This window comes from Phaseolus vulgaris, chromosome 7 (assembly GCF_000499845.2).
Source record: "Phaseolus vulgaris cultivar G19833 chromosome 7, P. vulgaris v2.0, whole genome shotgun sequence".
NCBI classification, from domain to species: domain Eukaryota; kingdom Viridiplantae; phylum Streptophyta; class Magnoliopsida; order Fabales; family Fabaceae; genus Phaseolus; species Phaseolus vulgaris.
In genome coordinates, this window is record NC_023753.2 from 26659757 (window position 1) to 26674786 (window position 15030).

The 15030-nt window shown below is 46.5% G+C and overlaps 2 protein-coding genes across 2 annotated transcripts; one reads left to right on the top strand and one right to left on the bottom strand.

Annotated features, from left to right (window-relative positions):
- Positions 1–538: 538 nt before the first annotated feature.
- On the top strand, positions 539–1003 carry LOC137829327 (uncharacterized). The gene has a single exon (XM_068636135.1). It carries the CDS (start codon positions 539–541, stop codon positions 1001–1003), a length of 465 nt encoding a protein of 154 aa, XP_068492236.1.
- A 5642-nt stretch (positions 1004–6645) lies between these two features.
- Positions 6646–7266, bottom strand: LOC137829328 (uncharacterized). The gene has a single exon (XM_068636136.1). The coding sequence runs from the start codon at positions 7264–7266 to the stop codon at positions 6646–6648; it is 621 nt and encodes a 206-aa protein (XP_068492237.1).
- Positions 7267–15030: the final 7764 nt, after the last annotated feature.

The window sequence follows — 15030 nt, forward strand, 5'->3', positions numbered from 1 at the left end:
CCTGCCCGACCGAAGGAAGGAGAAGAAGACTTCAATAGTTCTCTAGGTCCCATCTCCCTAGTAGGAACAATTGGCGCCCACCGTGGGGACGAGGGAAACTAGCTGAAGGAAAAAAGTAGATGGTTTCGTCAAGAAGCATGGAAAGAATGACTGAAGCCGACCAAACAATGCTGCTGCTGTCTCTCCAGAGGGAGATGGCCGAGATGCGAAGAAAGGCCGAGGAGGCCGCTCGGAAAAATGAGCAAGAGCTGCAAGTTCTCCGCAGGGAGAACGAAGATATGAGAAAGAAGCTGGGGGAGGGAGGACCCTCTGTCATACCGACGAACGTGGTCGGCAAGTCCTACACCTCTCCGCCCGACCCAGATGTGGCCGAGGGACAAGAGGCTGACCCCCTCCCCGCGAGACTGAGATGGGCGACGAGTCGTGCCTAATCAGGTCCACCCGGACGACCCTGACGGCCGACCCGAACCGCTGACCTGAGAAGTGGAAGGGTTTCAACCGAGACCGATACGACGGGTCGACCGACCTGGACGAGCATATGGACGCCTACACCACCCATATGAGTCTTTACACCTCGGACGACGCCGTCTTGTGCCGAGTGTTCCCCACATCCTTGAAAGGTGCAGCCCTTAGTTGGTTCACCAAGCTCTCACCCAACTCCATCGACAGCTTTGCCACGCTCGTCGCAAAGTTCGAAACGCAATTCGCGACCAGCCGATTGCACCATCTGACCTCCATCGCTCTAGAAGGCATTCGCCAAGAGAAGGGAGAGTCGCTGAGAATCTTCGTGGATAGGTTCAGTAAAGTGGCGATGAGCATCCAGAATTTGAGTCCGGACGTCGCCATGCACCACATGCTGACGGTCCTGCGCCCGGGGCCCTTTGCCGACAACCTGTGCATGCAGCCGGTCGACAGCCTGGACGAGCTGAGAAAGAGAGCTGCTAAGTACATGCAGCTGGAAGAGCTAAGAGAATTCCGTAACCAGGAAAAGAAGGTTCGTTAGGGGCGGCCGGGTCAAAGGAACGACCGACGCCGGGAAAATCGAGACCGACCGATCCGTTTCTCGAGGTATACACCCCTGACGACCGAGCGAGGGAGGATTCTGGACGAAGCCCTCAACGCTGAGCTGATCCCTCCCCCAAGGAAGGTGGCCAACTCAAATAACGCCGACCGGAGGAAGCAGTGTCGGTACCACCAGAACACCGGACACTCAACCGACGAATGTCAGGCCCTTAAGGATAAGATCGAGGAACTTATCCAGGCTGGGCACCTCCGCCGTTTCATCAGGAATGGCCGAGACCCACCCGGTCGGGCGGATCCACCCAGGCAGACGAGGTCACCTCAGCGCGGCCGAGAAAACCAAAATAACAGAGACGACCGACAACCCGCAAGGGCCGATCCCCCTCGAAGAGATGATCCCTCCAGGGAGGCCGATAGGAGAGGTAACCGAGAGGTTATCAACACTATAGCCGGCGGCTTCGCCGGGGGAGGAAGCACAAACAACACCCGAAAGAAGCACCTCCGGGCGGTACACCAGGTAAACGCTGTGGCGTTCCGACCGAGAATGCCACCCATCACGTTGACGGACGAGGACTTCAAAGGCGTAGACTACCGCCAACAGGACGACCCGATGGTGATAGCGGTCGACATAGATCGATTCACCATAAGGAAGACCCTCGTGGACTAAGAAAGTTCGGTAGATATCCTCTACTGGAAAACTTTCAAGGCCATGAGAATGACCGAGGCCTAGATGATGCCATACGACGACCACGTGGTAGGATTCTCGGGCGAAAGGGTGGGTACCAAGGGGTATATCGACTTGTACACCACCTTCGGAGAGGGGAAGAACACCGGGACCATCAAAATCCGGTACCTGGTCATCGACGCCAACACCTCCTACAACATCCTCCTCGGCCGACCATCCATCAACCGGCTGATGGCCATAGTATCAACCCCTCACCTCGCAATGAAGTTCCCTTCAAAAACAGGGGACATTCTCACGGTCCACGTAGACCAAAAAGAAGCACGAGAGTGCTACGCCGAGAGCCTCCGGGTGGAACCTTTAAGGGCCGACATCTCTCCCCTCAGAGTAAGGAAGTCCTCCCGAAAAGACCGCTCTCCCAGGAAGGACCGACCGAGGGAAATCAAGCCAACCGTGGCGTTGGTGGACCTCGACCCCCGGGCGACCGAAGACAAACTGGAGGCGAGAGAAGAGCTAAGGAGAGTCCCCCTCCTCGACGAAGAACACAGCACGGCTGTAGGAACAGCCTTGGCAGCGGCCGAGGCCGAGACCATGCATGTCGCGCTAAAAAAGAATATCGACATGTTCGCTTGGACGCCGGCCGACATGCCGGGTGTGAGCCCCGATGTCATCACCCATCGGTTGTCAATATTCAAGGAAGCCCGCCCGATCTCCCAAAAGAAGAGGGACTTGGGCAACGAAAAGCGACTCGCGGCGAAGGAGGAAGCCAACAAGCTCCTGTCGGCCGGATTCATAAGGGAGGCCCGATACACGACATGGCTGGCCATCGTCGTCATGGTCACCAAGCCTAACGGTAACTGGAGGATGTGCGTCGACTACAGAAACATCAACAGCGCATGTCCGAATGACATCTACCACCTCCCGAACATTGACCGCCTGGTGGATGGGGCGGCCGACCACAAAATTATGAGCTTCCTGGACGCTTACTCTAGCTACAACCAGATAAGCATACACCCGAGGGACAAGGAGAAGACGACCTTTATGACGGCTGACGCCAACTACTACTACGAGGTCATGCCGTTCGGCCTCAAGAACGCAGGGGCGACCTACCAGCGTCTCATGGACAAAGTTTTCAAGGGTCTGATAGGCCGGGCGGTAGAAGTCTATGTGGACGACATAGTCGTGAAATCCGACTCGTTCGAGCAACATCTGAAGGATCTGGACGGGGTCTTCAGGGCTCTAAGGGGAGTCAACATGAAACTCAACCCCGAGAAATGTACTTTCAGGGTGGAGGGAGGAAAGTTCCTAGGCTTCATGCTCACCCACCGAGGGATAGAGGCCAACCCCGACAAATGTCAGGCCATACTCAACATGAGAAGTCCGAACACCGTGAAGGAGGTACAACAACTCCTTGGTCGGCTGACTACCCTCTCTCGATTTGTCCCCCGCCTGGCCGAGAGGACGAGGCCAATCCGAAAGGGGAAAAAATTCGTCTGGGACGACCAATATGAGGAAATCTTAAAACAATTCAAGGAGTTCCTCACATCCCCGGCCGTCATCCAGAAGCCGAGGCCCGACAACCCAATCCTAGTATATCTAGCAGTCTCGGAGGAAGCAGTCAGCGCTGCCCTAGTGCAGGAAGCCGAGGGCGAGGAGCGACCCGTATACTTTGTCAGCCGAACCCTCCACTCGGCCGACACCCGATATCAGATGATTGAGAAGGTGGCTCTCGCACTCGTCCTCACGGCAAGGCGGATGCGCCCCTACTTCCAAAATCACTCCATAACTGTAAGAACCGACTACCCTATTTTTAAAATTTTATCTAAACCGGACCTTGCAGGGAGGATGATAGGATGGTCGGTCGAACTCTCCGAGTTCGACATACGCTATGAGCCGAGGGGCGCCATCAAGTCTCAATGCTTGGCCGACTTCTCGACCGAGCTGACACCGCTACCCACCCTCTCGGGCGGGTGGACTCTCTATGTGGACGGCTCCTCAAATAAAACAGCCTGTGGAGCGGGAGTCGTTCTGGAGGGGTCGGGCGACCTCTTCTTGGAACAAGCTTTCCAGTTTGGATTCCGGGCGACCAACAACCAGGCCGAGTACGAGGCCTTGCTGGCCGGGCTGAACCTAGCCTACGACATGGGAGCGCGCGAGGTTACATGCAAAAGCGACTCCCAGGTGATGGTCGGCCAAGTCAATGGAGATTTCGAGGTTAAAGAGCCTTTGTTGCAGCGGTACTACCACGCGACCAAAAACAGTATCGCCCGCTTCAGCAAAGCACCCTTGCAACACATACCGAGGGAGGACAACAAAAGGGTCGACATCCTATCCAAGCTCTCGGTCACAAAAAAGAAGAGCCATCAGAGGTCAGTCATACAAATATGGCTGAGACACCCTAGTGTGACGGAGGCCGAAGCGGAGTGTCTGGCTATAGAAGAGGACGAGGCCGAGGCCGACAACTGGATGAAGCCCGTCATCCAATACCTAACGGGCGGCACATGCAAGGCCGACCAAGAGAAGGCGATGAAGCAACAATGCACCCGGTACACCATGATCAACGAAGATTTGTACCGGAGAGGCTACTCGACCCCCTTGCTAAAATGCATCACCAATAAAAGGGTCGAGTACATTTTGGCCGAGATCCATGAGGGAATCTGCGGAAATCATGCCGGGGCGAGGACGATGGCCGCCAAGGTCTTGAGAGCCGGCTACTACTGGCCGACCATACAGGGCGACTGTGCCGAATACGTGAAGAAATGCGCCAAGTGCCGAGAGTTCGGCCCCCTCCACCACACCAGGCCGGAAGAGCTGCACAGCATCACCTCCCCGTGGCCGTTCGCCATGTGGGGGATGGACATTATCGGTCCATTCTCCCCAGGGAAGGGGCGAACCAAGTTCCTCCTGGTGGGAGTCGACTACTTCACAGAATGGATCGAGGCCGAACCCCTCGCCTCCATCTCGGCAAAGAATGTACAAAACTTCGTATGGAGGAGCATTGTCTGCCGATTCGGCGTCTCACACACAATAGTAACGGATAATGGCCGACAGTTTATCGACCGAGGCCTACAATCCTTCTATGACGACCTGGGCATCAAGTCCATCACGGCCTCGGTAGAACACCCACAAACCAATGGGCAGGCCGAGGCCGCCAACAAGGTCATACTCAACGAGCTGAAGAAGCGGCTGGGCAAAGCAAAGGGCCGATGGACCGATGAACTGATCGAGGTACTTTGGGCGTACAGGTGCACCCCCCAAACTACCACGCAGGAGACACCCTACAGCCTGACATACGGAACCGAGGCTATGATCCCAGTGGAGGTGGCCAAGCCCACCATACGACGACTGATGTTCGATCTCACCCTGAACGAGGAAAGCCTAGCGGTTAACCTCGATCTGATAAGTGAGTTTCGTGACAAAAGCAGGATTCGGGAGGCCGCCTGCAAAGCCCGGGCGTCCAGACGGTACAACACAAAGGCCCGACCGAGAAGTTTTCAGAAGGGCGACCCCATCTGGAGAATGCGCAGCGACGCACGAAAAAATGAAGGGAAGTTCTCATCCAACTGGGAGGGGCCTTTCCGAGTCCGAGAAGTCGCGCAGGGAGGAGCTTATCATCTAGAATGGCTTTCAGGAAAAATTGTACCGAGGACGTGGAATGCCACACACCTCAAGTTCTACTACAGTTAAAATCAATAAAATCACGCACTCTTTCCTCACCCAACCAGGGAGGTTTTAAAGAGGCGTTTTCATCAAAATGTCAGAAATATTTTGCCACCACCTCTCGGAAATGTTCTACCAAACAAGCAATGGCCGACCGACTGCCCACTTGCTCGATTAGCATCGCAAGTGCCGGCCGACCGACTGCCCACTTGCTCGATTAACATCGCAAGTGCCGGCCGACCGACTGCCCACTTGCTCGATTAACATCGCAAGTGTCGGCCGATCGACTGCCCACTTTGCTCGATTAACATCGCAAGTGCCGGCTGACCCACTACCCACCTGCTCGATTAACATCGCAAGTGCCGGCACCCACTTGCTCGATTAACATCGCAAGTGTCGGCCGACTGACTGCCCACTTGCTCGATTAACATCGCAAGTGTCAGCCGACCCACTGCCCACCTGCTCGATTAACATCGCAAGTGTCGGCCGACCCACTGCCCACCTGCTCGATTAACATCGCAAGTGCCGGCCGACCGACTACCCACTTGCTCGATTAACATCGCAAGTGCCGGCCGACCGACTGCCCACTTGCTCGATTAACATCACAAGTGCCGGCCTACCAACTGCCCACTTGCTCGATTAACATCGCAAATTAAGGCCGAACGCCCGAATTATATTTATCGCAATTAATGGTCGACCACCTTATACTTTTCTTGCTCAAATTTAAACGTTCGTAACTAAAACGGCCGATCACCCATACCTCACTTGCTCGAACTTAACGATCGCAGCTAATGGCCGATCACCCATATATACTTGCTCGAGCCTATAATTTGCAGTTAATGGCCGACCGCCCATATTTTACTCGCTTGAGCCTAACATTTGCAGTTAATGGCCGATCGCCCATATTTTACTCGCTTGAGCCTAACATTTGCAGTTAATGGTCGATCGCCCATATTTTACTCGCTTGAACCTAACATTCGCAGTTAATGGCCGATCGCCCATATTTTACTTGCTCGAACCTCACGTTCGTAGTTAATGGCCGATCGCCCGCGGTTTACTCGCTCAAATCTTGACGCTCGCAGTTGTGGGCGACTGCGCGAATCAATGGGAGACCGGTAGGTTAACTTATAAGTTTTCACACAAAACAAAGATGAAAGGCAGATAGACAATATATTGATGATGGAAAGAGGGCGATACAACAAAAAGCAAAATAACGAAGCCACACCCCGGCTTCGGAGGAAATTAAAAATCAAGAACAGGCCACACCTCGGCCGAGGGTAAACCTAATCTTGAATCTCGACGAACTTACCCTCCTCAGCCCCAGCCTCCCCACCCGGAGCCTCGACCTCCCCCACTTGGGTCCCGGCCGGCGCAATTTCTTGAGCAGCCAAAGCAGCCGCCTCAGCACTCGGCATCAACCGACCCTGATAAACTTCGCAGTCAAGGTCGAAGCTACCAGAAGTCGGCGGTCCGCCATAAAGCAAATGCGCTTGACGCACGGCCCTTTCGAAGCACTGCTTCAGCAACTCCTCGGCCTCTTCATAATTTTCATCAAGCTCGGCCTTGGCTTGCTCCTTGGCAAGTTGAAGGGCGGCCATCTCAGTGGCCGAGGCAGAGAGCTGCTCACCCCTCTCCTCGACCAGCTCCTTTAATTTGGCAATTTCAGCAGCCGCCCTTAACCTCTCGTCCTCCAGCTGTCGTCTCGCCTCGGCCGCCTCCTTCTGCGCGAACTCCTTCTCGGCCGCCTCCGTAGCAATCAGTGCCGATAAGTTGGTGTTGGCGGCCAGAGATTGCTCCAAGTCATGATTGGCCTCAGACAGCTTGTGCTCCAAAGCCGACACCTCCTCGGCCTGACACTCTCGGCCAACAAGCCCGCCCTGAAAGAGGACGACCGAGCGGCACATCAATTCAAAGCCACTCTTTAGGAGGTCCGAGGGAGAGACGTCGCGAAGGGAGTCTCAGGCCTCATCTGGAAGAGCCATGCGAACTCTTCGAGAAAATCGGTACCCACCCCCCAAGAGGTCGAAGGGCGTGGGCGCAGCCCGAGCGTCGACTTCTGATGGCCCGGCTGCCGCATGCACCAAAGACCCGGGCGAGCGTGTCACTGCCTCGGCAATCCCTCGCCGAGAAGGAGGGGGCGTCGGCATGGACCCGGGCGATCGGGTGGTGGTGGAAATATTGCTAACGTCCCTCGGACGTTTCTTGGACCTGTGGGTGGGGCCGGCCGGCCCCTTAGACTTCTGAGAAGGACCAGCCGCCCCTGTATCGCTTGGCGGCGGGATCACCTCTAAACTCCGATGACCCTTGCGATCGGCCGCTTTTTGTCGGTGCTTGTTGAGTACGCTAACGGCCGCCGGTCGTTCGTTAACCATGATTTCTGCAAAACAAAAAATAAACAAGTTAGATCACACGCAAGTCAAAAGAGACCGACCGCCCTAGACAAGCTAAACACATACCCCTCACGGCCGCCCATCGCGCAAACTTGGTATACGCGCCGATCAGCCCCCGGCATGGAAGCTTCCTCGGTAGGGCGTCAAAAAGGGCAAAAACCCCCAACTCGTCCTCACCCTCTATCGGCCTCGGCCACTCCTTGAAATCACAGGGATTCCGAGTCCAGTATAGAGGGAACCTCGACCAACCGGCCGAGTCAAAAAAGAAGGGGGTCGCCTCGGGACGAATGACGACCTTCACAAACCTCTCCTTGAAACGTTTATACGAGAGGGCGAAGGAGTCAAACAACACCAAACCCGGCCGCCCGGCCAAAGAATGCCAAGCAGCCTTTTGGGCGGGGTGAGACTTATAATAAGAAAGGAAACAAGAGGGGGTGGGATGAAGGCGCATAACATCACACAACAGGCGAAAGGCCTGAAGGGACGCCCAGGTATTCGGGTGAACCTGGGTAGGAGCCACGTTAAGCGTCCGAAGGACGCCCATCGTAAACTCGTCAAAAGGGAGAGAAACATAAAGGTCTTTGAAAAAACAGGCATACATATAAAAAAATGGGGGGCCAACGCCTGCCCGCCCCATACACACGCTTTCGGCCGCCCCACAAGGCAAGACGTCGAAGTAACTCGAGTACTCTTCCGCCTTTAAGATCGGATGACGGGCCAAGAACTTGGCCACAGACAACTCGGTCTCATAGAGGGACGAGATCTCGACTACTCGAGGATCCACCCAGCTAAGGTCCTCCAAAGGAATAACCGCCAGGGGAGAGTCCGGCCGACCAACAACGTCAGTCGAGATATCCATCAGGAGAGAATCTGATCGATCAATAGCGTTGGCCGAGACATCCCCCTTACAACCTCTACCCTAGGCGACACCTCGGCCACCCCAACCGAGGTAGGCTTAGCAGAGGAGGTGGAAGAAGAGGAAAAAGAGGAAGAGGAAGATGACGACGACTTTCCGAAACAAGAAGGGCGACCGAGAGAAGGAGAAGAATGGCCGGACGAAGAAGACGTTGGCCGAGACACGGTCGACATCACTAACCTTGTAAATAATGGACGAGGCCAAACCTAGTAAAAATGGGCGACAAGTCGCTCGGATCTCGGAGCTAGGGGCGAAAGAACACTCAGCTATCAGACAAAGCTCAGAAATGAAGACACAGCGTCACGGCACCATGGAGACCCCTATTTATAAGGCCCATGGGCCTCGGAATGCAAAACGTCAATCCAATCTCAACCGTTGGATCTTGTAGATCTAACGGTCCACAAACTCCCCCGCCCAAAAAACCCCTCAACAATGCACGTCACGTCGCGCCGTCTGAGGTCATGTCACGCCGCCTAGTCAAGTCATACCTCGAGAAATGAAACGCCCGCACGACCAAGGGAAGCCGACCGACTCCCATCATTAAAGACTCATCGGACAAAACTTACGCATCTGCCCTTGAGCCTGGGGGGCAAGTGTACCGGTACTGGGCGAGGATGGGACCCACCTGCCTGCCCGATGCTTAGTCAACCTGACCGAGAGACCAAGAGGCCGAGGTCTTTGGACACTTGGCCGAACGACCAAGAGGCCGAGACCTTTGGAGACTTGGCCGAGAGACCAAGAGGCCGAGACCTTTGGAGACTTGGCCGAGAGGCCGAGACCTTGGAAGGCTTGGCCGAGACGACCGAGACCAATGGAATATGGCCGATGGCCGACCCATACCATGATGATTTGGCCGATGGCCGAACCCCATTACAATTAACGCTCAAACCGAGATCAGTAAAGTTAATCCATCATCAAGAATTAGGTAATGCAGCCCTAAGCGGTATCCACCTCGATAAATGGGCCCAACAAGGTAGGCCCATTAGAATAATATAAATAGCACGCATTCCAAGGAGTAAGGTATGTCATTTATTACTGTTCACCTACCTGAGAGCTTACCATCCGCTTTACTGACTTGAGCGTCGGAGTGCCTTCGCAGGTACCCCCACCATTCGGTGTTCACCCGACAACCGAGTGCCGAAGGATAAGCAGGAGAACGAGAAGAATCCCAGTTCATCACCCAGTCACCTGCCCGACCGAAGGAAGGAGAAGAAGACTTCAATAGTTCTTTAGGTCCCATCTCCCTAGTAGGAACATAAGTAGAATGAATAATGAGTGGAATAAACATATAATAGGGTTTTTGGGATGAGTTTGGTAACTATTATCTATATTTAATTTTTAATATGAATGTATGGTATACTAAAAGAAAATCATTAATTAGAAATCAATTTTTTAGAGAAAAAAATTATTAGTTTGTATATTGATTAAATTAGATACTATTTTAAAGACTAAAAAATTTTTTGGTTGCTAAATTAGTTTCTATTATTGATAAATAGTTTCTAAATTAGTATCTAATTAGCTACCTAAGTTTTAACTACCGATAATTTAGATTCTAAGGTTGGTATTTAATCAGATACCAATTTAGAAATCATTTATCAATAATAGAAACTAATTTAGATACTAATAATTTTTTTATTATCTAAAATAGTATCTAATTTTATCATATAGCAACTAATTATTTTTTGTCTTTAAGATTGATTTTTATTTAATTATTTTCTATTTCATTCTTTAAAAAATGAAGTCAATCTCATTTGATGCATATACAAAGTTTCTTTTATATATATATATATATATATATATATATATATAACTATTTTTTTCTAATAAAATAAAAATTAGGCAATATAAATTAAAGTGCTACAAACTGTTAGAAACTTGGAAAATGTTGATGTAGTATACTTGTAAAATATACCTTGATTTTTTTTTTGCATAGCTTAGCTTCTTATGAATTATAAAAATCTATTATAAAATTATTTATAGTTTTCTACACTACATTTACATTAAATTAATTCATTGCCTTTAGCACACTATAAATAGAATTTAGCAATTATATAAAAGTATTTCATTGCCTTTAGCTCCCTCTTTTCAAAGCAAGTATATCATATTATTTTAATTACAACTTTTTTATATATATATATATATATATATCATTTACTTTAATTTTCTTATTTATTAATGTCATTATGAACAAGTTTTACCTCTTATTGATCAATTAAATATTTGATTATACAAATATTTAGTAACTCGTCTCCCTTCAAGAATGAACTGTTACAAGAATTTAAAGAGCATCAATTATTTATTGGAAATGAACATTTTAGGATTAACAAATTTTTTATAGTTAAATTTTTTTTATGTAGTTATTTAAGTTTTAGTAAAATATACAACTGTTTACACATTATATTATTAAGATTTATTTAAAAATCTTTGTCTATGAATTGCATTTGTTATATTGAATATTTGTTATGTAAATAGAAAAATGATTAAATAACTTTATATATATATATATATATATAAATGTAGTACACACCAAAAAAAATTCTTAAGAGTTAATGATTATTTGCAGGTTATTTTTGTTGCTATAAAGGAGTTAATGAGAGTGATCTTTTGTCTCTTTTATTTTTCTATTTGGTTGAAGAGGGTTTCACTAAAGGTTCTCTAAGTTGGTGCAAGAGTGCCATATCACCAGATGACTAGTACCTAAGGTAAAAAAATCCCCTCAAATATTGGTATATGCTAATGACATATTTTTGTTTTACATGTCAGTGATTCATTTCTCATTAACATTAAAAGGATTTTAGACTCCTATTGTTGTTGGTCAATCAAAGCAAAAGTTCTTTCTCACATACCTTGGTATCCCTTTTTTTTAAAGGTGCTCCTAAAACTTAACACTTTTCTTCTATTATGGAAAAAAGTTTAAACGAAACTTCAAAATTGGAAAGGTAAGCCTCTCATCATATTGTAATTATTATTTAATTACTTTTATTTCCTTTAACTGTTGTCGGTTACTTAACATAATCACATCCGTTTCTTTTCCTTTTTAAAAGGGGCTTCCTCTGTTTGCTTGTACAGTTAGTTCAATACATTCAATAATAAAGAGAGTTTTCTAATGGATAAAGAATACAAAGCCTCTGCCATGTAAGGGTTTTTCTTTACTTTCAAAATACAAACACTGATTCTCTTCATGGTATCAAGAGCGGGTTGAAGAACCCTGTTATGATTCTGTTGCGTTCGTCACCGTCAATCATTCTATTTCTTCTTTGTGTGTCTTTGTTCGTTCTTGCTTTTCCATGGCTTCCTCGCCTGTCAAAAAAGATGATCCCGAGCCCAAGGTTTCTGAGGTCAAGGTTTTCAAGGATCCCTCTGGAGATCCTTCTAGTGTTTATTACCTTCATCCCGGTGAGAACCCTAGAGCTGTTCTTGTTCATCCTCAACTCAGTGAGCAAAATTACCATTCTTGGAGTAGAAATATAAGAAGAGCGCTCGCTCTTGTCGAAGAACAAATTGAAATTCGTTGATGGCAGTATTGACATGTTGTCTTGGATCAATCGCACCCTGTCTACACAAATTTCCGAAAGCGTGGTCTACATCGACATTGCAAAGAATCTCTTAGATGATTTGAAAGAACGTTTTTCAAGAGGCAACCATTTCAGATCTCCGATTTACTCCAAGAGATTCACTCCATCAAACAAGGTGAGAGAAATGTTACCCAATTTTATACTAGTCTGAAAATTCTTTGGGAAGAATTAGAATATTTGAGACATATACCAAGATGCAAATGTGGCGGTACCTCTCAATGTGATCTGTCAAGAATCTCTCACAATTACAGAGACTTAGATTACTGATGAGCATATATTTATTCACACTCACTAGCCTTAATCATATATTATTGAACTATAATAATAAATAAATCCATTGTTTTAATTAATATTCTTATAATTGGGTTTATTTGGGCCTTAACTATTATTTTTGGTAATTTTATGTTTTTAGGGTAAATGATATGAAGTTGTCTACCTTTGTGAATGAGCCCAATATGCAAAAGTCCAAGTTGTTTCTTTGAATGAAAACAGAAAACAAATTTTGAGGAGAAGAAAGAGAAAATAAAAGCTACAAGATCCCAGAAACAGAATTGGAAGCAAATCTTCTGCAAAATAAAAAGAATTATGGAAAGTGGAAACTGTTTACAAAATCTAAACTGCAATATTTTCCCAAAATCCTTGGAGCAGAAAAGTCTATAAAAAGACACAAGCATCAAAGAGAAAAAGAGAGCTTCATAGGGTTTTCTTAGTTTATTTTCTTCTTTGTAATTCTTTTGTTTTGCCTCCGCATGGAAGGCTAAACCTTTTTGGTTGATTCTCTTGTAATTTCCCATTGAGTTCTGAGGTTTTGTTCAATAAAAGTTTCGATTTTTAATTCTCTATAGCAGTTGTTTTTATTGTCTAATCTCATGGAAAACTAGTTTTTGTGAGAGGTTGTACTTGAATGCATGATTGAGAGTCTTCCTTGACTTAAATTTTGGTTTCTTAGTTAGTTCGCATTGTTCTAATTAATTTCTTGGGCGCATGATTCAAGAGAGAGGAGGTAAGCATTCCCATGGAATATACACATGGAACAAAGTGGGTATGGATTAAACTAGTAGACGCATGCTTTACTAGTGAGTTTCAGTTGAATCAGATCGGCGCATGTTCAATCTGGTTTAGCTTTGTTGGAGGATTGAGAAAAGATTAATCTTTAGAGAACCTGTGAAGAATTCAATGGTGGAAGAACTTGGGGATCAACCGCTTTTTATTTTCTATTTCAATCTCTTTAATATTTTTCTGCACAACTATCTAACCCCTTTTTATTATTATTGTTATTACTAACTTTTCATTACTTGTAGATAGGTTTTTAACTCTATTCACTGAAATCACTATTGGATTTGTTGGAAAACGACTTGGGGTCATATGGCCACAATTATACTATTATCTCTCTAGTGTTAGACAATTTTATGCTAGAATCATATTAATTTGATAGCAAAATGACAGTTATCAAGTACGTTATATGTTTTCTGAAAGGGCTTAATGAGGTTTACAGTACTGTGAAAACCCGTCTTGATGATGGAACCCCTTCCCAACATTGGTCGTGTGTTTGCCATGTTGATTCAGCATGAACGTCAGCTTAATGGAAATGGAAATTTGGATAATAGAGTTGTGATTAATCTGGCTGAGAAACAACAAAATTGGAATGGTACTAACAAACAGAATAACTGGAAATTGCAAGATCAAGAGAATTGGAAACCGCAAGGGAGAAATAACAACTGGAAAGGAGGAAGAGGTCAAGGTAGAAGCTATACTCAAGGGAAGCAATGCTCATATTGTCACAGACAAATCACACAATTGATGAATGTTATGCCAAGCACGGGTACCCTCCATGGTACAAGCAAAGAAATGAGAATTCTGAAAGGGAGAAAGACAATGACCAATCTTGCAATATTGTTCAAAGAAGTGATGATAGTCAAATTCATAGAAACAATAGTGATCAAGATATAAGACAGAATACTCCTCCTTTCACTGTTGAACAAATTCAACGGCTTTTGAAGTTACTGCAAGAATCACCAAACCACAGTGTAAACCAAATACATAGTGTCAACAAAGATGTCTCAGCCACACATCATACCAAACCAGGTAAATCAAACTTTCATTGGATTCTCGATACAGGTGCTAATGATCATGTTACTTACGATAAAAACCAGTTTAATTTTTTTTTTTAGAATTAAACCTGTTTTCATAAAACTGCCTGATAATTCATCTGTCACTGCTTAGTATGCTGGAACAATACAATTTGATAATAATCTTACCATTTATAATGTTCTGTACATACTAAATTTTGTGTTTAAATTGATTTATGTGCCTAAGTTGATTGATGATTCTAATTGTAAACTAATATTTTCTCTTAAGAGTTGTCAGATACAGGACAAGACGATTGGTCAAGCTAATTTGCATGGAGATTTATATTGTCTTCATGATCTTGTTAACATACACGAAGAAAAATATTTGATGAATTGTAATGTTCTTAATTCTAAAGAATATGATATTGACCTATGGCATTTTAGATTAGGCCATCCTTCCAAACATGTTGTTGAACAAGTTTGCAAAACTTTTCCTTATGTTAATTCTAGTTTTGATAAGTTGTGTGATATATGTCACCTTGCTAAACAACATAAACTCCCTTTTCAAATAAGTAATATTGTTTCTTTAAACACTTTTGATCTCATACATATAGATATATGGGGACCTATTGTTGTTAGCTCTATTCACGGTTATAAATACTTTCTTATTATTGTTGATGATTGTTCCAGGCACTCTTGGATTTTTCTTATGAAAACT

What these genes read in the sequence shown, in the direction of transcription:
- LOC137829327 (XM_068636135.1), top strand. Translation starts at nt 539, where the DNA reads ATGGACGCCTACACCACCCATATGAGTCTTTACACCTCGGACGACGCC.
- LOC137829328 (XM_068636136.1), bottom strand. Translation starts at nt 7,266, where the DNA reads ATGTGCCGCTCGGTCGTCCTCTTTCAGGGCGGGCTTGTTGGCCGAGAG.